The 22,716-nt window shown below is 35.3% G+C and overlaps 1 protein-coding gene and 2 long non-coding RNA genes across 6 annotated transcripts in view; 1 reads left to right on the forward strand and 2 right to left on the reverse strand.

Annotated features, from left to right (window-relative positions):
- Positions 1–764: 764 nt before the first annotated feature.
- LOC131035669 (transcription termination factor MTERF5, chloroplastic) lies at positions 765–6,080 on the reverse strand. Of its 4 annotated transcripts, none has more exons than XM_057967393.1 (2): positions 4,672–6,080; positions 765–1,313 (listed from the first exon to the last, which is right to left on the reverse strand). In XM_057967393.1, the coding sequence occupies exon 1, from the start codon at positions 5,944–5,946 to the stop codon at positions 4,783–4,785; it is 1,164 nt and encodes a 387-aa protein (XP_057823376.1). In that variant the 5' UTR covers positions 5,947–6,080; the 3' UTR covers positions 765–1,313; positions 4,672–4,782. The 4 variants fall into 4 exon arrangements, with proteins under 4 accessions (XP_057823376.1, XP_057823375.1, XP_057823374.1 ...); XM_057967392.1 differs by having other exon boundaries at positions 791–1,414; XM_057967391.1 differs by having other exon boundaries at positions 791–1,423.
- On the forward strand, positions 1,184–3,567 carry LOC131035671 (uncharacterized). Its single transcript, XR_009103992.1, has 3 exons — positions 1,184–1,321; positions 2,623–2,663; positions 3,474–3,567. It is a non-coding gene; the product is annotated as an uncharacterized LOC131035671 (long non-coding RNA).
- Positions 6,081–19,381: 13,301 nt separating the features above from the next.
- LOC131035701 (uncharacterized) overlaps positions 19,382–22,716 on the reverse strand; it is a 30,564-nt gene continuing 27,229 nt past the window's right edge. Inside the window, exon 2 of the long non-coding RNA XR_009103995.1 lies at positions 19,382–19,622. This is a non-coding gene — a long non-coding RNA (uncharacterized LOC131035701). The remainder of the gene's footprint in view (positions 19,623–22,716) is intronic.

Consider the following 22,716-nt stretch of genomic DNA (forward strand, 5'->3'; position numbering starts at 1 on the left):
ATAATGAATACACATTGAGAAAATTTAAACATCAAAAAATAGTAATAGATCACAAGAAATGTGTCGCAAGTCAACTCAACGTGGAAATGAAACGGGTAAGAGAACAAAATTTGAGTCCAAATTTTGTATTGTTAAGGCCCAATTTTATGTGAGGTAAGATTTACTTAGGACAAACAAATAGTAATTTTATTGTGGGGATTTAATGTCAAGTGGGAGGAATACTAGATATAATAAATGTCAAGTTACGAAAATATGTGCAGATATAGATATGATTATTTTTAGATGTATAAGAAGTCATAAATGGAAATGTGTAGTAGATCAAGAAATGAGTCAACTTTGCACAAGACTGTCATTTGTCAATATGTAATTGTTATTTTAAGCCACTCAAATAAAAATAAGCCCAAAGGTAAAGGGTAAATGGCATGGGCATGCAAGTTTCACAATTACAATTGCATAGCTTTATAAATTTCCTCATCTATTTATTTTAGATAGTTTGTACAACATTGATATTCAGCTAAAAGTTTGTAAGGTACATTTTGAATCGTAACTTGACTTAATTCAAAAAATTGTAAAACTTAAAAATTAATATCACTTTATGTGATTAATTCATCATTGAAACATAAATTTTGAATACCTCACAAATTTTCCTTCTCCAACAAATTAACAAATTAATAATCATAAGTAATCCTATATAATTTATTTTATTATTCGATATTATTTAATATGATACTATTAATGATATAGATCTATTAACCTTCATCATGTAAACAAGAAAGAAGACCACCTTCACTTTCTATTGCATATATTCAGTATGACATTAGAATACTGAACATCAAGAAAAGGTGCAAGATTATCACAAATTTAATTTTATCCCCAAGGATAGTAACATTAATCATTAAAACCTTACCCTCTCTTAATTACCTTTTTCACTGGATGTAGTGAATTGAGTATTCTGCCTAATACAGGGCAGAGTAAAGATTGAACAACAATCTTTATTTGCGGGATCATCATACTGTGACGCCATCTTGGAAATTCATACCTCCTCCAACAGTTTGAGATCAACAGCAAATCTTTTGCAGACATCACAGCAGCTAGGGCATTTGCCAGTTCAATGATCAGCCCCCTGGAGGAACCCGTCCAACAGTGACAAATCTAGTGTCACCCGGAGGTGCTCTTCCAAGCAATTTGGCCAAACAAGTGAGATCTGTTGCTCCAGCCTTGGTGCAGGCCCAATGGAAGACTAAAACGGGGAGAGCCACAGACAGTTAGCAGCCGCAGGTGTCTGAATTTCGACCTGATCTCTACATACAGCTCTGCCAAGGTCAGACCAGACATAATTTCATTTTTGATTGCTGAGTGTCATATTTCTGCCCTAGGCTGATCTTACAATGCCAGCAAGGACTCCTAGTGTAATCTGACCCACCTAAATGGAAGTATATCAATGAGTTGTACGACATAAACAATTCAAATATGAATAATTACTAGCAGCAGTTACAAATACTATTGTTTCCAGCAAGGCATTTTAATCTCTGAATTCTGTTGTGTGTTTGCGAGTGTTAATCCATTCAAATTTATTTGAGTGCTGTTACTAAAGATAGCCTGACAAATCTAGCAATCATTGAGACAGTCATATGTTCCTTAGGTATTTGTATTGTTCATAACTTCATACATTTTGGATCAGCCACACAGACATTGTTGCTTTCGGCAATGGCTTATATTTCAATGCTTGATATGATCAACTCAACTGATTAAATTATAATATTGTGCAGCAATTAACAGCTTCATGTCTCCTGCCTATACTCATCAACAGCAATTGACTGCTTCACGTATCCTGCCTACTTCACAATATCCAAAGATATAATTTTTCATATAAAAAATAGGACCTAATCAACGTACAGAATTATGTGAGTTTATTTTCATTTGGATTTCTCTCCTGTTTATTGCATTTTGATTCAGAAAGATACACTAGTGTTCCATCTTCATCTTTACCAAATCAACAAAAATATCAATGAGCCAAAAAGACCACAACATATCCAGATGCATATTATTCCAAAAGAAAAGGTACGTCGGCCATAAAAAGGCAGTGAATTCATAAACACACTAATGTAAACCAGAAACATATCCATCAACACAACAATGTCTGTAGAGGTATGGTAGCAGAGTTCTTAACATCATACATTGTGTATTACAATCAAAATTATGTGGAATAAGTTATCTCTTTCAATTAAGGTCCCAAAGATATCCATTGTGTTCCCTTGTAACTGGGTTGAAAGCATCCGTTGTATGTATGCATCGTAAACCTACTTTCCTTCTCTCACATATTATTTTCCGTTCTTTTTATTAATTGTTTTAACATGTGGAGTTACACTTGCATTAATGAGTACATATTAAAATATGTTCTTAGTCAATTGATTGTTAATTAGTAATATAGCTTCAAATTTAATTTAGTTACAATGGTCGATTATTTTATCAATTTAATGATGTGTTATATGATTATCATGATTTCCAAATCAAAAATCACACTTCATTCAAATTAAAATCATGATTTCATTGTTTGATTATCATCCAGACGAGAAGCTTTAAGCATACTCATTAAGACATAACTGAATGGTTGTTTCATAGATTACGATGTCCAATGGAGCTTGAATCTGGAGTATCATTAGGTACATGACTCAATATCTTCAATCCTTTCTGGTATCATTGCATTATAATTTTATCCATGCAAATGCAAAATTAAGATTATACATCAGGTAGCAGAAAACTTCCCTACATTGTAAATTGCAGTAATGCAGCAATGATTCTTGACTAGCATCTGAAAAAATGTGTAGATTTCATTACTTTACACAGGCTACATCACTTTCTCTTTTACGTTCTCTAAAACTATTCCTTGATACATTGATTTCCCAATATTTTGTTATGGTAAAGCAACTCCTCCATCTTGCAGAAAGCATGCTTATAGGTTTATTTAAAAATAGAAATTCCCTACATGACTGAATTTTAGATCGTCTCCATAGGAAGATATTTTGATTTTCCAAAGCTTTCTTGACAACGTGCATATAAGTTCATGTTCAACACTTGCAGTAAGCTAGTACAAATTTTGGTTTTGGGTGCTGTCATCAAAAAAGTATAGCAGTTTATTTTTTCTTGTGTGTTGATGGATTCAATGTATCTACACTCCTTGATGATGATGAGACATAAACAAGAAGTCAAAAAAAAGTAACTGTGATTAGGCCCTGTTTACCCAAATGTAAAGAACTCTTCGATAACAGAAAATGAAATGGATTTAACTGTTAGGTGCGCGTGAGACTGCATTACAAACTTGTATATAGACCAGAGGAGAATTGGCAGAATCCCACCACATGACATGAAAAAAGTAGCAATAGATTGTATGATCACTAGATTAATTGATGCATTAACTGTGAAGATTGTAGCAATTTGCATCCCTGTGATTTGTGGGTCATTCACAAGTGCAGGATATCTGGGATGTGTTGATATGAAACGCCCTGGTGAATGGTACAATTTTCATTCAAGGTGCTAAAGACGGGGTTCAGACAGTAAGATTTATTGTCTCCGATTGAAAATGCTGAACAGCAGTACAGTTTTGTATAAATTTCAGCATAAATAATAGATTGCAACTTCTTTTACTGTTATTGATTCATGTTTCAATATTAATATTTTATTTTTTATGTAATATTTTTACTGCCGTCCACAAAGTCTGGAAAAATATAATTCACCTCTGAAACCCATCAACCTGTCCCCAAAACTCAACATAATTTTGAGAGATCATACATCTGTCGTAGAATTGCAAAAACCTGAGATGAACTTGAAAAGACCCAACATTATGCATTTGTTGCCTTCACTGAGTCAACTCATAAATTTTGACAGAAAGCTGCCGAGTCTTCTACATTTCTGTGTTTTTGATAGAAGTTGCTCAAATCAATCTCAGATCACCTTGTTTTAAAAAGTTGATAACATTATAAAAAATCCTAAACACTAAAACTTAAAACACTCATCGTCATTTTCAGCAGGACCTTCTTTAAATTTTTAAACCCTCAGCAATTTATTTAATTTATGAATTATATCAAATTCATTAAATCGTAAGCAATTTCTCCAATTGGGTATCTGCTACGTGTATCACAGCAACCTGTTCATTTTAGTTTAATTTGAGAGGAGTTGCACTTTCGATAAATGTCATTGATATTATTCTGAATTGGAAACAATACAACTCTAATTTCTCTAGAAATACAATTTTTTTAATTTGTCGTGCCAGAGCCTGACCAAGTCCCAAAATTCTGCTTTTAACCACTTATTAGTTGACTTCCAACTAATAATGTTTTGTGATGTTACTGTTGATGAACTTCCACTATAAATGGAAAAGCTACTCTTTTGGTTTACTGGTTTCATGTATTCTTGAAGAACTGACTACGATGTTCCAAATGATAATACATCAAACCCCTAATAACAACTGCTGCAAACATTTAGGGCCTGGAAAACTTGTTTTGTGAACATTATGTATAATTGTTCATTCCTTGCACTAGCATGGTACCCATTTGGAACATAACAATAAAACATCTGAGATAACTTTCAGATGTAACAAAACTTCTATTGTATTAAATATTCACCAATTACATCACACTTAATAGCTGTGGTGAGAATATCTAAATTGCATACCTTGCTTGAAGAGCGACTAGATTGGTAGCGCTCGCCTCCGTTCTGCCAAGAACTCGATCAGTTAATTTGTTGTGGTTTTTGAACCCTGACTCTCACTTTCTCCATCCACAATTATGTTTTTGTTGAGCTCTTTGTGCGCTTGGAGGCACTAGAGATGGCATTTTCATAAATTGTCCACAATGTTTTAGATTCAGGATGCCCTCTTATAATCTTGCTAACAAACCTTGCCTCTGTCATCAACAATACCGTGAAAAAAGCAAAATTGAAGTCATTGCTGGATTTGATTTTCTGCCAAACCAGAAACCTGGGTCTCAAAGTCTTCTCCAAACTGACTGTTAATATCCTAGGGTGCTTCACTACATAATTTGCAGGGAGTTCCACGTTATTAACTAGAAAGTTCATTTTTTTCATTACATTTTCCTTGGAGAGATTAAATACTAGAGGGTAAGCTCCAAATAGTTGCCAGATTTCTTCAGCCGAGAACCCGCAGAGTTTGAGGTTCTCTATCTTGACCTCTAGCGTTTCCGCGCGGTGAATAGCCACCGTACTTACAATATATTTGAACATTAAGCTTTCTTTGTCACCGCCAATCTTGTGAATGATATCCACTTGAGCAGGTGTCAGAGACGTGCGTGTGAGAGCGGCAGGGTTTACCTGTAAGAAACTCAATAGCTTCGTCCCAGAAAAGCCCCATCCTTCCCAGAAAGCAAGCGAGGGCTTCAGGGTCTTCTCCAGGCTAGCACTGAGAAGTCGTGGTGCTCTTAACAGGGCTTTGATGAGTATATCCTGGGACTGAAATACATTCTTCAGAAACTCCATCTTGGGAAGAAGATCGTTCTTGAGGCTTAAGCTCAAGATGCTGGGATTGTTCCTCAAAAATTTGGCCAGATTTCGATCCGCAAAACCCAAATCTTCCAGTAATTTAATCCTAGGTTCCAATATTCCTTCTGCAATTCCCACAAGCCGGGGCTGTAGCCTTATTATGTTGGCAATTTGGTCTTCAGTGAAGCCGCGCTTTCTAAACGAATGAACGTACTGCTCTACGTTGTTAAGAGTTTGAAGATTCTGCAATTTGGGGGCCAACTTGAAAATCCGAGTGATGTCGGCCTCAGACATGTTAAGTTTGGAGGAGGCGAAGTGTGAAAAGAGGGTCTGCGATTGAGCTTCCGTTGAGAAAACATTGCGAAAATGGAATGGGTGTATACAAAACAGTTTGCAGCATAAATTGGAGTTCATGGCAGCTGCTGCAACAACAAATAGTTTGCGACACATCATGGTGTTGAACACGGAAGCTGCGGCAACAACAAAAGACTAAATTAGGGTTTCCTCTGAGAAAAGTGAATGCTAATGTAAATACGGAATAGGTTAGGGTTTGAGGTTTAGCAGATAATTTATTTGTACTTCCTTCATTATCTTTCGGTGAATATTTATTTTCAGTAGACAAGTCTAGTCGATTCCAATGTTAATGGATAATGAAGATTATCGTCGTTGAGTGCATAGCTGAATTTGAGTAATTCTTTAAATTTATTAAATATAATAGTTTTCATATAATTTTAAAATTAAATAGAATAAATTTTAAATTAAAAAATAAATTTAAGAATATTATCTTTTAGAATAATTTTTTTTTTTTTTTTTATTTTACGTAAACAACAATTTTATTTAATTTTAATTGTAATTATTATTCTTGTCCTAACCTTAATCTTATGTTTAACCTCCTCTTAATCTTGATTCTAATCTTAACTAACCATGATGGTAATTATATCCTCAATTTTAATTCTTATCCTAACTATAATTTTGATAACCCTAACTATAGCTCAAATTCTAATTCTAATTTTATTGTAAACGTAAACATAATCATAATCATAATCCTAATCTTAATAGTATGTTTAATCTTAAACATAATCCTAACCATAACTAGATCCTGATTCTAATCCTAACACTATTCCTAACTCCAACCTTATTTATTTCTAAACATAGACAAACCAAAATCTAATTTTAACCAATTTATGAAGTGTGATTAAGGGAACATTATTTACATTTTAATAATCCTAATCAAACTCATTCCAATCCTAATTCAAAATATTTTCCTAACTCTAATGGTTATTTTAATTCTACTTTAACCCTATTTTCAACCCTTATTCTAAGCCTAATTCTAATCCTAACCTTAATTATAATGATTTTAGAATTATAATAATTAAGATTAAAATTTTATTAAATTAATAATATGAAATTATGACTATAATTAATTGTTTTAGTTGTAACAACCTTAATTAATAATTTTTCAATTAAAACATTTAAAATATTATTATTTAAGATTAGAGTTATAATATAATTGATTAAAATTATGTATAGTTATTTTATAATTATTTTAAATATTAAAATATTAATAAGTTAATTATATTTTACATATGTTATAACTCTAAAATTAAATGTACCACATTGAAGGAGAGCAGCTTTAGTTTATTGACTTAATTGTGGTTGCTTAGGATTTTCAAGTTTAGATATTTTGAACCAAATATTGTATATGGAAGGAGCTCGTAACAAATAACTAGCATAACTATATTTTATAAAATCTATGTAAAATATGCGGAGAGATCAAATTGATTGTGATTATTTTATTTTCATATACATCTTAGGTGGCAAAATTAATCCATTTGATATCGTCAATTGAATACCAAATCACATAGTAACATAAAAACTTCTTGATTAATCTAATTTCAAATTTTAAAATATTTAATATTCATAAATACTTAACTAATAGCTCCTCAAATTCATGTTGTTTTCTTCTTTGGCTACATGAAATATGAGTTCTTCAAATAGAATCATATGCTATAATTACCACAATTTATCATAACATACTATCATATTTCAATAAACATGTTAATATTTATCAAACCATTAAAATATGGTCTAGAGCTTTAGACATTAGGGGTAAAGTTTTGGAAAGAGGAGTGTGAAAATATTACATCATTTTTAGACATTCATTAATGTAATAGAAAGAATAACTCATTTTAATGTGCATTCAATTTGGGAAGGGGAAAGTGTAATGTCCCCAACTTAAATCAAGATGCTTAGAAAAAGTTTGGTGGTCTTTTCCTTAGATTACCCAAGACGAAGAGGGCGTACAACATCATTGGGTAAGATAGGGAGTCATTGGCTTCTTCTAATTTTTAATTTTGAGTTGAGTGCACGTCTTTTGATGCAACTTAAGTGAACTTAAGTTTTTTTGAGTTGGGCATGCCTTTTTAGGCAATTATAAGTGATTCCTGAGCAAGGGACTTAATTTGTCCCCTCTTTTATGTACTTAAGTGACTTGATTAAAACACGTGACAAAAGCCAAGGTAGGTGTCCAGCTTCAAGAGTTCTTATTGGTGGATTGAAACTCTTAATAGGTGCCTAGCTTCAAGAGTTCTTATTGGTGCACATTTAAAGTTTTTATTTTAGAGCATTGGATTAAGAGGTGGATTATCAAGGGTGAAGATTGATTCATCTTTTTACAAGTTGTTATAGAACACCATAAGGGCTCATTTTGAGATTATTATGTGAAGAAGATATCTATTTATTGTTACTGCATCTTGGCTTGAGGATTGAAACCCTTAAGTATCCCTAATTTTGGTGAGACATACAGGATCTCTGTAGTTAGAAGAGTGTGTTTTAATGGAAGAACTATGTTTTGTGAAACTCTAGCACATTGTTTTATTTGCGCTGCAAGAGTTCATCAGGTTTGGAAGCTAAATATTGTTTGTAGGAGTTGGATCATGTTTTGTTTTCAAGAATTCATCATTTCTAGTCTATATTACTCCTCTTTTGGGGGTGTAGGGCAGGGTGGGTCTATATAGTCTCTCTTTCCTTCCTATGGGGAGAAATTGGTTGTACACTAGTGATGGATCTCGTCCCTAGGTGGTCTTGAGTTCTCCATCCATTGTGTGTTCATGTTTGTTTGCATCTTTTCTCTCTTTTAGAGAGGAGTTTTGTCTCACTAGGTTTTTCTCCTTTTCATGGTGAGAGATTGCAATTGTAAATGGGTGCCTCACATGGCCTAGTAGTTGAGACCCATAATCATCATCTCTGCATCACTTGCATTTGTTTGCATTCTTCATGGGTTACACTTAAGGGGGGGAGGGGGTGTTGATGTGAACAAGGGCTTTTCCCATTCAATTTACCCCTTTGTAGTGTAAACAAGGCACATTATCTAACTTGTTCCTAGTTAGGTACTTTTCACAAAAGTTCACATGTTAGGTTTACTGAAGGAGCTAGGAATCTTTCTAGAAGTATTAATTGTCATGTGAGTTTATCATATCTTATCACTAGCTATCTAATTGCATAGGATTAAGACACTTGTCATATTTTTTCCTAGTCATATGTCACAACCTTGGGTTTATAAGCAACACATCATATGTATGTATTGTGACGTAAGAGTCCACTATCAATCTAATCCATTGTGCCCGCAATCAATCAATATTTTTCTCTTGTTGTTCTCTTGTAAAATGCATATTTTGGTTTTACAAGTGATCCTAGAGTCTTGAATTCGTTAGTGACTCTAATAGTCCACACATTGATCAATGGTCTAGATTTGAACACTTTTCCATAAATGACTTAACTAAACTTCTACTAGGTCATTATGTTTTTGCATCTTTGATTCCACCCTAAATGTCTTCAAACTAACATGTCAAGGCTCTCTTAACTATGGATCTCTTAAATCTCATCATGGCTCAAGGGATGATTTCATGAATGTCCTAGGTGGGACCTTTGTTTGAGATCATTTAAATATTTAAGGTTTTCCTAAATATTAGAGGGATTTACAAGGGTTTAACACGAGCAAATAATAATATTTAAGAATATAGTTCCGGAGAGAAACAAACATAGAAATGTCCTATGATTTAGAATTTATGAGCCTCTTGCAAAAACTTTATCCCTTGCAATTTCAATATCCTCAATAATTCTTAAATTGCTCACATGGAAATAAGCAAATCGCATACTATAATGCCCACAAAACACTCAATCAAGTACGCAACACATAATACACAATTACCATCCACAAACTTGATTAACCATTTTTTTGTTAATAATTATTTATTAGATCATTTAACTAGTAACTTGTTTCACAATGGATCCATTTAAAAAAAAAAATAACTTAATATATCATTTCAATTAACAAAGCATAATGTAAGATTTCTTACCATAGTTCACCTTGCATTACCTCATAAAGTTTTTGCCTCATCTCCAATAACCTTACCTACCAAATGTCTATACAACTAGATGCATATTGTAAGATTATATCAACAATTAAACATACAATCATCAATTCACGTTACTAAATTTATTTGCAACTAAACAAATGATCTAAATTGTCATGGTTAGCAAATTATAAGGGACGGGACCTAAAGGTTAGACCTATGCATTGGAGGCTCATCCAAGATAGTCTTGCCTACATAACAAGATCATAGGCATTTTAGTTCATCATTCACTTTTATTTAACAAAAAAAAAATCCTAAAATATACTCAACACCAAAAAATAACGTAATAAGGGTCAAATCCCATATTTTCATTATAAAATCATCTATCAATTTTCAAGATGATTTGCAACAAAACGGGGCCAAATTTAAATGATTATAGCTCTTAGGTTACTAAAACAATTTTAAAAATTCAAACCTTTTTCATAAAGGTGGAAGAATGAAGGTTAAAATGCAAAGACATGCTTCCAAATACCTAACAAACTATAAATAGTTTTATCAACACTTAACCCACTAGGTTCATATACACATGCTAGTCACAACAAAATAAGATCATATAAAAATATTCATAACTCTCACACCCTTTGATCAATTTTTAAAATTAACAGAATTTTTTGTATTGATTATAGAAAATAAATTGATTTACAAAACAGTTAGAACTGCATCAACAATTCATGTCATCCTTCTAAGTAGGTATCCACATCAGAAAGTATGTATAGATCAGACCATTGATATATGGGTTTATACAAAATACCAGTCTGGTGCTACAGTCCTAAACTGAGATATACAAAAAGCATATACAGTCCTAAACATCTAAAGAGGCATATACAAAAAGTCATCCAGCTATAAAAGGCATATACATCCACCATGAGATAACTCTGAGCTAGATACAAGCAATCCATCCTAGGGGGCCTTACATCCAGACCAACCTCCGATCATCCATCAATCTGGTAGAGTGTACCATTTGATGGCAAACCAACTCCCCACTTCCTTTGATTTCCTCCATAAGAGCATCCAGGACGTTGACAAAGGGAGTTCTTTTTGCATTCATTCTCCCCCAGGTATAGCCATGAGAGAGCTCAAAGATAAATAATCTTGTATGCCCGTCAGTAAGGAACCTTTGAAATTTCTCCTTGTTCAGCCTGATAACCATAGTAACCTGCGAGAAGGTAAAATGAAAGGTGAGTCTACGAAAAGACTCAGTAAGGGTCCTTTCTTCCCCTTGACATTTTTATATATTCCTAATTCTCCATAGATACCAAAGAATTTCACAAGATAACAAATTCCAGAAAAGATTAGTGTCTTTCTTAATGCTTCTAATAAATCCAGTAACAACATCAAGTATGTTAATATGCATCGATATAATCAGCCCAAAAATAAGTCAAACTTCCTTAGCAATAATACAATCAAATAAGATATGTCTAATGGAGTCCTTCACTTTACAAATATTACAAAGATCATCTTTACTATAATCAAATCTGATAGGCAGTTTATCAAGCATTAACAAGCATCTAAAAGTTTTCTTTTGAGGAGCCAAAGGAGAGCTCCAAAGAGCCTTAAACATTTTGCCCCATTGGGCAGGTGATAGATCTGAATACTAGTTAGCATTAACATGATTAAGAATATTAACATTATACCACAAAGTTTTATAGATAGAGATTGATTTCACATTACAAAGTGCGTTGCCATCAACCCATGAAAAGGATACAAACCTGTCATCATTCACATCGCATCCTTTAGGAAGCTGCAAGATACCACTGCATTGCACATAATGTTATATGTTCTTTTATTAGACAAGGGAAGCTAATATTTACTAGAAAGATTGTCCCATGAGATGGGAGCACCATTAATAATAATATATTTAAGACAACATATACCTTTGTTGGCCCTTTTCTTGGCCGAACATCCTCGAGTGAGAGCGGGGGGTTTACCATTGTGGGTTAAGCTCCACCAGATTGATCTTTCCCCACAAACTTGGTTATCTCGATTGATCCAATTATTGTCAATACTAAGCCTAACGCTCTCCCACGCCTTCCAAATAGACTTGAAGATAGCAAAGCTTGCGATAGAGACTGAGAAGTTTTGGGCTATAAGGTCACTGATACGAAGGGATCTCCAGGATTTAGCCTTCTTGGGAACACCCAGTCTGATGTTGTTTCGAATGAGCACTTTCCAAGGTTCATTGCCTTCCAATGCATGGAAGATCCATTTAGCTACAAGTGCAATCCCTTGCACTTTAAGATCCTTAAGGCCTAGTCCTCCAATAGTCTTGTCCATACAACACCACTTCCATTTGACTAAGTGTGTTTTTCAGTGACCTCTACCATCTGGCCACAAAAAATGCCTAACGATCTTCTGCAACTCATTGATTTGATAATTACTAAACATCCATACAGAGGCATAGTAGATATTGTAGGATGACAGAATCTTCTAACAAACTTGTACTCTCCCAGCCAGTGAGAGGTAGTGTTTATTCCATTTGCTAAGCTTGTTATCAATCTTGCCCTTAATCCATAACCACATATATTTGAGACAAGGAGAGATTGCGAAAGGAATCCCTAGGTATCTGACAATTGTGTTAGGTCCTCCCCATTGAAACCCATAGGTAGTAAGACAATCTGGTGGCCGCTCAGACCAATTGAGCAAAGTAGATTTGGCTTGGGAAATCTTTTCCCCTAAAGTGTCACAGAACAAGGTGAGCTTGGCACATAAAGCACTCATGTTCTCATTGGATAGTTCAAAGAATAGTGCAGTGTCATCTGCAAACTGAATGTTAAGAAATTTAGATTTATTTGGAAGGGAGATCCCTCTAACCTTAGGGGAGAGAGAGTTATCCTTGAGCAAGTAAAACAGAGCATCTAAGGCTATTACAAAGAGGGCAGGGGCTAGAGGGCACCATTGCCTAATAGACCTACTAAGCTTGAAAGGTTGAGAGATAGAGCCATTAACTTCCACCTGGGCATGAGCATCCCTAAGGAGTACCTGAACATATGGGCAGAAAATCTCAGGGAAACCAAAAGCTTTAAGCATCATGGAAATAAAGTTTCATTCAATCTTGTCGTAAGACTTCTCAAAGTCCAACAAAAACATGGCCACCTTTTGATCTGAAAGTCTAGCCCACTCCATAGCCTCCCAACTAGTAATGAGGTTCTCCAGGATGTATCTCCATTTAATAAATCTGGTCTGTGTAGTACAAATAAACTTAGGTAGGATATTTTCTAGTCTAATAGCAAGCATCTTCGCAAGGATCTTATAGGATACATTAAATAGTGTAATAGGATGCCAATTTTTTATAAGAACTATGTCCCCTTCTTTAGGGATAAGTTTGATAAGGCCTCTATTAATGTCAGCACCCAGAGACCATGTCTTAGTAGCTTCCTTGTAGACCTCTAGCAAGTCATCCGCAATCTAGCTAATGTTAGCTTTATAGAATTCAATGGTAAGCCCATCTGACCCAGGGGCTTTATCATTATGCAGAGAATTGATGGCTCCTTTGATCTTCTCAAACGAGAAAGGTCTACTAAGAGTTTGACCTTCTTCAAGAGACAGAATCTTGGGGACAAGAGACCAACACTTGTCTCTAGCAAGCATGGATGCAAGAGAATCCTCTGAAGAAAAAAACATCTTGTAGAAGTTGAAGAATTCAGCCATGATCTCTTCTTCTTCAGAGACTTCCCTGTCGTCCACCCACAGCTTGTCTATCTTCTCCTTGAACTGCTTCTACTTTAGTAGGTTGAAGAAGAATTTAGACCCTTTATCTCCTTGAGACAACCACTGCATCCTAGCCCTAGTCCTAGCTCCAATGGCTCTTACATGTTGTATGTTTCTAGGCTTATCTCTAGCCACCACCACCAAGTGAGTAAGATGTGAATTGTTGGGATCTTTTTGAATGTCCTACTCTGCCTTATGCAGATTAGAGGAGAGAATAAGATCCACATGTCTAGAATCCTTGGCCTTCTTCTTGCCAATGGTACTAAGAACCTTCTGCCAACTAGACACCGAGGTATTCCACCTGCAATATTAGAGATATCTTGAGAATTCCATTTATTGAACAAAGCCCAAAGGTAGAGTCACCATGCTCAAAGATGGCCCATACAACCCTATTGTAGGGGGACACCCCTGAGCAAAGGATAGAGTTTCTCCACTTAGGGTTAATAAGAATAGCAGCCCCCCCTTTGCCTTTCTCATGTTTAGTGCAAAATTTGAGGGCATCTCTCTACACAAAATTAAGATTGATCTCCAATGTGAAACTCATGGCTTTAACTTCCTGCAACAAGGCAAAGTCCAGATCCTTATGCTGGTTAAACATCCTTCTCACCACATATTTTCTATCGAGGGGCTCCAACCCCTAGATATTCCAAGATAAGCACTTCATGGTAACTAGACAATTAATTATCATTCTTGTCAACTTTAAAGCTGCTAAAACACTTAGGGAAGCTAGACTTTCGGTTGGACTTTTTATGCAGCGAAGAGTGCTTATTCTTAGAGCCTAATGGACTGCCTCTTTTCCTCCTAGTGATGGCTTCATCCTCATAAATCTCCTCATCTGGATTATCTTTGTCCCTACTCCCTTCACAACTAGGGACCGAAAAGTTGGATCTCAACTCAATCTCAATCTCATACTCTTGAATGTCTATTTAGGAAGCTTCCTCAAGGGTATCACCCTCAGATAGACATAACTCAGAAGGGCAATTAGGTTTAGTATTGTCAATCATTGGAGCAGCCGAGATAACCTCATAGAAGACACTGTCATCATCAACTAGGGAGTTAGATTTCATAGGGGCAGAGCCCGAAGAGGCAATGGTTTGAGAGGGAGGGGAGCAATCTCCGTCCCCCCGAGGATCCCTAAAACCAATTTGCACTATGGTTGAGTGGGACAAATCAGACAAGACCTGGAATTGATTAGAGTTAGGAGCAAAAGGAGGATCACTGAGGGGAGAGGAGGTTACATACCTTCTTCTAAAATCACAACTTCCTCAATCAATCCCTTCAAAAGACTTAATAATAGATTTAACATGAGAATCCTTATCAGAATCATTCATTAATAAGACCTCAGGCGGGGGCCTACCAGCATCGTCATCCATGGGGGCCTCAACAGAGCATGGCTTTTGTTGCCCTCTAGCCCTATTTTTTTCCAATGCTAATTGTTGGGCATTTTTCCTCTTATTCTTTCTAGAAACCACCTAGAAGCTAGAGCCCTTGACTCCCTCCATTTGAGAGATGGCAGCAGAAACAGTCGAATGGGGGGGGGGGGGCGGGGCGGCATTAAAGGAGCCAAAGGCAAAGTCTTTTCAATAATAGGGGGGTTCACAAGTTGTTCTTTCGAAAATCTAGTCACAACACTATTAATGACCTTTCTAAGAGAATCCAATTTATCCAAAATAGGAGGGGTTCCTTGCGTCTTAGCGGCTAAATTGGGGGGAGCAACATCACCTGACTTAGAACGGTTTCAAAAGGGTTTACACCATTTCTTTTCTTGGCCGAAAGGATAGTGCATAATCTTCTGATGTAGCCTTCCCGTCTACGGAGAAGGCAAGAGTTCAAGCCTCCTAGGGTTTCGATAACACATGTCAATGTGTCGCCTTTATCTCAATAAATCTCAAAATATCAATGCCAAGGTTAATGGAGACTAGGACTCTGGCATCTAGGTTGGGGACAAGATTCGATGAGTGATCAACCCTAATCACTCTACCGATGGATTCCAAAATCTGGGGAATAAAGTTCCAGAAGATGGGAGGCAAATTCTTAATCAGGAGCCAGCGAGGGCAAGAGATAGCCAAAATCTCTTCATTAATCGCATCAAAGGACCATTTAAAGGCCCTGAAAGTGGTTTTACCAACAACCCAAAATTGTTTTTTGAGGACCTCCACTTGTGACTTATTATCATTGAAAATAATAATAAATAAACCTTTCTGAATCATTCTACAAAAGGAGAATTTAAACCCTAATCTTTTATTCCAAAACCCAAAAAAACATTTTGCTAAAATCCCAAACGTGTGTGAGTTGTTTGTGTTGAATGGGAAAAGAGATCCTAGAATAATCAATGCAATAACCTAGATCAATCCTTCTCCCATACAACATTAAAATATGAAGGGGCTCAACTATTAGCCTAGGTTCACATTACTTTGTTGCAAGTGATAAGGATTGTTGAGTGCATGTAATGAACTATGTTAATGGTAACCAAATTGAATGAACTTTGACAAAATGTAGATGATATAAAACAAAGGCAAAAATATAAAGCAGATTTGAGAATGTGATATAGAGAACTTGGAGCCTGCAATTGAAGCTTACTAAGTAGGACTCCAATGCTAGGTGCTAGTGTCATGGTGTTTTGAAAACCAAAACTATAAGCAATAATAGATCTAATAGATGTTTGAGCATCTATCACTAAAATTGAGGGCAAATGTGGCAGGATAGTGGTGCTAGCCACTAGTGTCTTTAGATTTTGCAAAATCTAAAGTTTGAAAACCTTTGTCATAGTCCACTTTGTCCTTTTATCCTCTGGTCACAATCAAAACATCTCAGGTCAATGCCTATACACAAGCTTGCTTTGGTCAAACCTCATGTTGGTGTTCCCGCCGCCACAATAGAGATTATGATGATGATGATGTTGATGATGATGATGACGATGACGATGGTGACGACGATGATGATGATGAAGACGACGAGTATATGCTCTCAAAAAATTAACGGCAAAGTAAATAACATAGATGTTGTAATGACAAAGTTACCTTAGATATGAAACCCTTGCTTGGATCTTGCATAAGGTGATAATGTAGTGGTTTTTAAAGTCATACAAGCAATAGTGCATAATAATAATAAATCAAAAACAATAGATTGCACATCATAGTGTGCTTCATAGTTACTCTCTTTGTTATTACTTTCAATAAGATTTTGTGTGCTAATTGATAATCATTGGGTTCTCTAGTTGATTTCATCTCTCTTTTGTATGTGAGAAGGGAGTTACCTTTATATGCAACTAATACCTTTTCACAAATAACCATTTAGGAAAAGCCTACAACAAGGTCGTGTCTACTAAGAACCTGATGCCTACATTTGAATTCAAAACTTCTCATGCATTTTGTCCAAGACAATAATGATGGGTGCCACTGTCCTAGCCTAATTTACATTTAAGGATTTGATCTAAGTTGCCAAACATGACCAAAAACAAGCAGATTTAGACATAATCAAGCACTTGTGTTAAAATGAGGGCCAAACCTAATGTCAAATTTTGAGGAGCAACAAATTACAATGCTACATTTATGAAGTTATGCCCATACCCATGACAAAATAGAGCGGACAAGGTTAAGGCACTTTTAAATCCAAAATGTCATTCACACATCATAAAGAAAACACACACAAGGCATGCACTAAGAAAACAAAAAATATACATTAAACATAAACACAAACCAAACACACAACATACAGGATGCAAACATAAGGCATACAGGAGGCAAACACGAAGCATACATGACGCAAACATGAGGCATACAAGTGGCAAACACGAAGCATACATGATGCAAACATGAGGCATGCAGGAGGCAAACACGAAGCATACATGACGCAAACATGATGCATACAAGGAACATACACAAAAAATACATAACAATAATGTTAGCACCAAAGCAAACAAAATTTACAAGTTACGGAGGTAAAGATACCTCGGTATGAAGTGTTGCCTCAACACCAATAATATAACAAATATATAGAGTACAAACACATAGGATACATGACTTGTGCACTAGCTTGCCTTGTCACTAGGTGTCATGCACATTACATAATCACCATTACATTGTGTTATGCTCGGTGATCAAGATAAGTCATGAATTCCACTAGCCAACGAGTTGAGTTATGTTGGGTGATTTGTAGATCACCAATGCTCCAAGGAGTGTACAAATCGTCAATCACAAACTTGCAAGTTGTGCTATGCTAAGTGATCGAGGTAAGTCATGAATTTCACCAACCAACAAGTTGGTTTATGTTCGATGATTCATAGACCACCAACACCTCAAGAAGTGTACAAAAGATGGATCACAAACTAATAAGTTATGGTATGCTAAGTGATCAACTTAAGTCGTATGAATTCCACTAGTCAGCAACTTGTGTTATAATGGGCGACTCATAAATCACCAATGCCTCAGGGGACAAATTGATAACTATGCCTCAAGGGGCATCATGGAAAATACAACCACAAGGGGAGTCATATCAATGAGTCCAAAATTTAGGATGCCATGTGCCCTCCCCTTAAAATATCGGCATATTGCTATATTGATATTTTAAGGAATAAAGAATAGAAGGGGATCTCCTTAGGAAGGTACACCTCCAAAAAAAAAAAATTCACTACAAAACATATAATATAAATATTGTAATGATCTTACTTGGATCCTACACAAGGTGACAATGTAATGCTCTTTCAAGTCATGCAAGCGTTACTGCATAACATGATAATAACAATACTTGATTGCAAGATCATAGTGTGCTTGATAGTTGCTCTCTTAATAATTGTTTTTTTAAAGATTGCTCGTGCTAGTGCTAGTTGATAATCATTAAGCTCTCTAATTGAATTCATCTCTCTTTTTCAAGTGAAGGGAGTTACCTTTATATGCAACTAATACCTTTTCACAAATAACCATTTGAAGAAGCCAACATCGTGGTCATGTTTGTTAAGAGATTGAGATCGACATTTGAATTCAAATCCTTTTGTGTATTTAGTTACGGACACTAGTGTTGGGTGCTGGTGTCCTAGCCTAATTCACTCTCCAAAGGGCCATACACTAAAGGATTTGACCTAGGTTTCCAAACAAGACCCAAATAGGCAAATTTAAAAATAATCAAGAACTTAGGCTAAAATGAGTGTCAAACCTAGCGTGAAATTGTGAGTGGTAACAATTTACGACACTACAGTTTGTTCTACAACTCAACTCACTATTTCTCTCTCAACACAGCAATTTAGCAAAAATGACAATCTTAACTCATCCAAATTGTACTCTACATACACAAATACGCAAACAACTTCATCATTGAGGGTAAATGGATGTTGACCAAGTCCTATCAATGAATATAATAAATGTACAACCTATTTGTAAGAATCATGATAGTTTACTATTCATACACTAAATATTTACTATTAAATATATATATGCAAATTCACATAAAATAACCATACTAATTAATTGATAATTCATATATCAGGAGGTCTTTAAGATTTATTCTTACCCCAATGGTTAATTAATTAGTTCATCTAGAATATATTATATAATAGTCATAATCAACATCATTAGTGAATTCACACATTTTCAAGAGTATTCAAGAAAGTTACTATAAATTCCACACCCATACTACTATATATTCCTGCAACAATGTTGATCATACTAATAAACCACCCTTGTGATAAATCTAAAATACTTTTCAGAGATAATAGTGAACTGTATACTTGAATGACTCGAAATAATGATTAGATAATCATACAATGCTGCTAATCTCACTAATTTTCACGCGTCTTTACCATAGACTAAATAAATGTTGTTTGTAACCTGTTTCCATAGTAATAGTACTCATATACTTATGAAATATTGCTTTCCATAGTCTTTAATAGCTATCAAATTCATTATACACAAGTAGCAGTGAAATATACAGCCAAAAATAAGAATATTAAAACCATACTATAGTTCTTCATGCTGTTTATAGATGCAATAAGTGGTATCTCTCTCTCGAAATCTGCATGCATTTTTCATTCAAGCACAAGTATTAGGAATAAATCAGAATAAAAGGCAAAAATTATTAAAATGAATATTTCTTAGCACTAGTTAAACAACTGTTGGTCAAAAATCTTGCGATTTATTTACTTTGGCTGGGTTGATTGGAATTTAGTTTTACATAAGCATGAAAGCTCTGAAACAAGGCAAACATGTTCACATTCAATTTATTCAAATGGACTTGAATTTAATACTGTTATTGGGGAAAATTCCCTGTTGCCATATATGTCAGGTCTGAGGCTCTGGGGTATGCAGGGAGAGTCTCTGAAATAATGGATTGTAAGACTAGTTTCTTGGAATTCTATGAATGCAAGATATGCACAAAATGTGCCTGCCAGAAAAGCTTTAGAGATTTTCTGTGCAATCATAGTGGCTGGAAGTAAGCCAAACAAGGTCACATTTTCTGCTCATATAATTGTAGGGCAAGGCCCATCCCACAATCTTTGTATTAAACAATATACAATGAAGCAAAGATTCGGGCATCTTTTATATATAGCCAGCATAATTTTATAATCTAAACACATGAAGACAGTAACATAAAAGAAACACTGACTGTTGGTTATTTATCAACATAATAAACATCTGAAACCATAATCATACATGACTCAATAATAAAATATTTTCTAGACTAAAATAAGAATGATGCTTTTTAATCAGATGCAATATGTTTTAGACCAAACTTGTTCTTGAAGAATCTCCCCATTGACTCCAATGAGTCGAATGAAACTCTGATAAGTCTTATGCTTTCACAGAAGGTCTCATCTTGGCAACCAAATGAATACTACTGACTGCTACAATTGGTTCTACTATTGACAGGGCACAACTTGGATCTACAGCAGTTTTTGGGAAAATAATCTTTGTTTGGTGAAAAAAATGTCAAATTTGCTTGCGACTGTAGGGAATAATTCTCAGATTTATTCAATATGTTTATAGCTTACCTTCCTAAAACTTTCTAGCAAGCGGTTGTGCATATTTCTGCATATTTCATGCATATTTATCAGCCAATGGAATATATACAAAAAGTTTTGGATTGATTGCGTACAAAACTGCCAATTTCTGTTGCATAACTTGGATACAAATTGTGCCTGAAGTTGAGTAAATTTCCATGAGATATTTGATTTGAATTATATTTGCATTAATAATTTGCCAGGGTTATTACATAAATAAAATTCATGTAACAGAATGCAGTCCTTGGAAATCATCCCCAATCAAGTGGTGCAAATTTTCCAACTTCCAGCTGACAGGAGCATAGATCAATCCAGACTCTCACCTCAATTTAACTATCAAATTCCTGTCATTTATTATGTAATCAAATGGAGAAACATATATTAGAGTAAACCTCTGGGTTGCAGGCTTGTATAGTCCTTAGTTTTCTAAATCTCTAACTCATAATTTCAACCAAATGTTTGCTTAGAAGCATTACAGAACTCAATACAATATTTCCCTGAACCCTTCTAGTTTTTAAAGAAAAAATCATCTCTCCAGATTGAACGTTGAAAACAGTTTAAGTTGTAACTTACAAAGTATTAATATTATCATACATTATTAATATTATCATTTATCATTATGTTTCTATTAATAGTTATTTTTTTTGGCTGGAGACTTCACTTCCATGTCTTCCGCTGTCTCCTCATCTCCTGCCAGGTTTTCTGGCCGTCTCCTCTGACCAAAGGCACATGAAAAGGTCAAAAACAAAACAAAAATGCTGTTTTCTATGATTCAGTAGCCATGGTGGATGAAGCAGTTGAATGAAATCAGATGGCTTTAATGAATTACCCCTAGTTCTAGTACGATCAGAGGAACTTGAGTTTCAGAGTGATGATTATGTGGTGAGCATCATAGATGAGGAGCTTGATATGGATGATCAAAACGTTGAAGAGTAGATGATAGATTTGACTTTTGTTTTATGTTTGTGTATCAGCATCAACTATCAATATTTTTGAAATTTAATATGTAATAATAATCTAATATGAAATATGTAGTGTGAGTTTTGAACTCTTTGACTCTTTTTTTTTTTTTATCAGTAAAGGCAGAGCCGAGTTTTATATTAATTAATGCATAATTACAGTATTAACATAGCTAAATGATGAAGTATCAAAAAAGCTTATTGAGTGCTTTTGAAACCATTCTCAGCATTTTTGAGAAAGAGGGTTTCCAGGCAGGCAGAAAACCATAAGCATCATAATCTGTCATTCCAAAATCTAGCAAGATTATGTAGTCTAGGATCTTAAAAAACTGTAGAAAGTTTGGATAGCAGATTCTCAACTGCCAAAATAACAGAGATTTTAACATAATTATGTAGCCAAAATTAACTATTACGATAGTCTAGAGATAAGCAACGAAAATGTCTTTAAACAGAACCAAATTTAGAAATCTAGCTTGCAATTTCATTCAAGAGTTCGGATTGAGAAGCAGCATTTCTCGCGCTCCCACAACCTCTACCCGAAGGGCGGCCACGACCAGACCCACAACGGCCCCTGCTTGCACCACCCCAGCATTCCTATTTGGCCTGGAGCTTCTCATCTTCGGCTTTCAGAGGCAGGATTCCATTAAGTCTTGCAAATTGAAGGAGCTCTTCCTCTCTACCTTGGTCTTCCAGGTTTTCCCCTAAGAATCGCCACTTGAGATATCTGAGACCTACTCCAGCGAAAATCCTATGTCTTTCCAAGTCCTTCCCTTTCAAGTCTAATAGGAAGGGGTAATACTTAATGAGCTCACCGTGAGCATTGAACAGAATCCTCTCACTTGGCCGAGGAGCCCCTGAATCATGGAGTGCCTTATTCAGAATCTCTTGGAATTCCTGGAGGATTTCATCTGGAAATAGCTTCTTGGTTAGGCTCCATACAGCTTGCTTAGTTAATTTTAGGTCCATCAGAGAAGCAACGAACTTGGAAGAAATACTAGTGTTGTCTCAAGGATACTCCTCCCTATTCAAATGCCCACTTCCCAGAATTAATTTTACTGCCAAGATAACAGGAGACTTCGAGTGGAGGAGGAGGCGCTTCAGTCTCAAGTCTGTAATTCTTCTGAAGGATACTTGGCGCATCGAAGCCAAG

Source organism: Cryptomeria japonica, chromosome 6 (assembly GCF_030272615.1).
Source record: "Cryptomeria japonica chromosome 6, Sugi_1.0, whole genome shotgun sequence".
Lineage (NCBI taxonomy): Eukaryota > Viridiplantae > Streptophyta > Pinopsida > Cupressales > Cupressaceae > Cryptomeria > Cryptomeria japonica.

Bases quoted from the DNA above. Each gene is read 5' to 3' on its own strand.
- LOC131035669 (XM_057967393.1), bottom strand. From the start codon at position 5,946: ATGATGTGTCGCAAACTATTTGTTGTTGCAGCAGCTGCCATGAACTCC.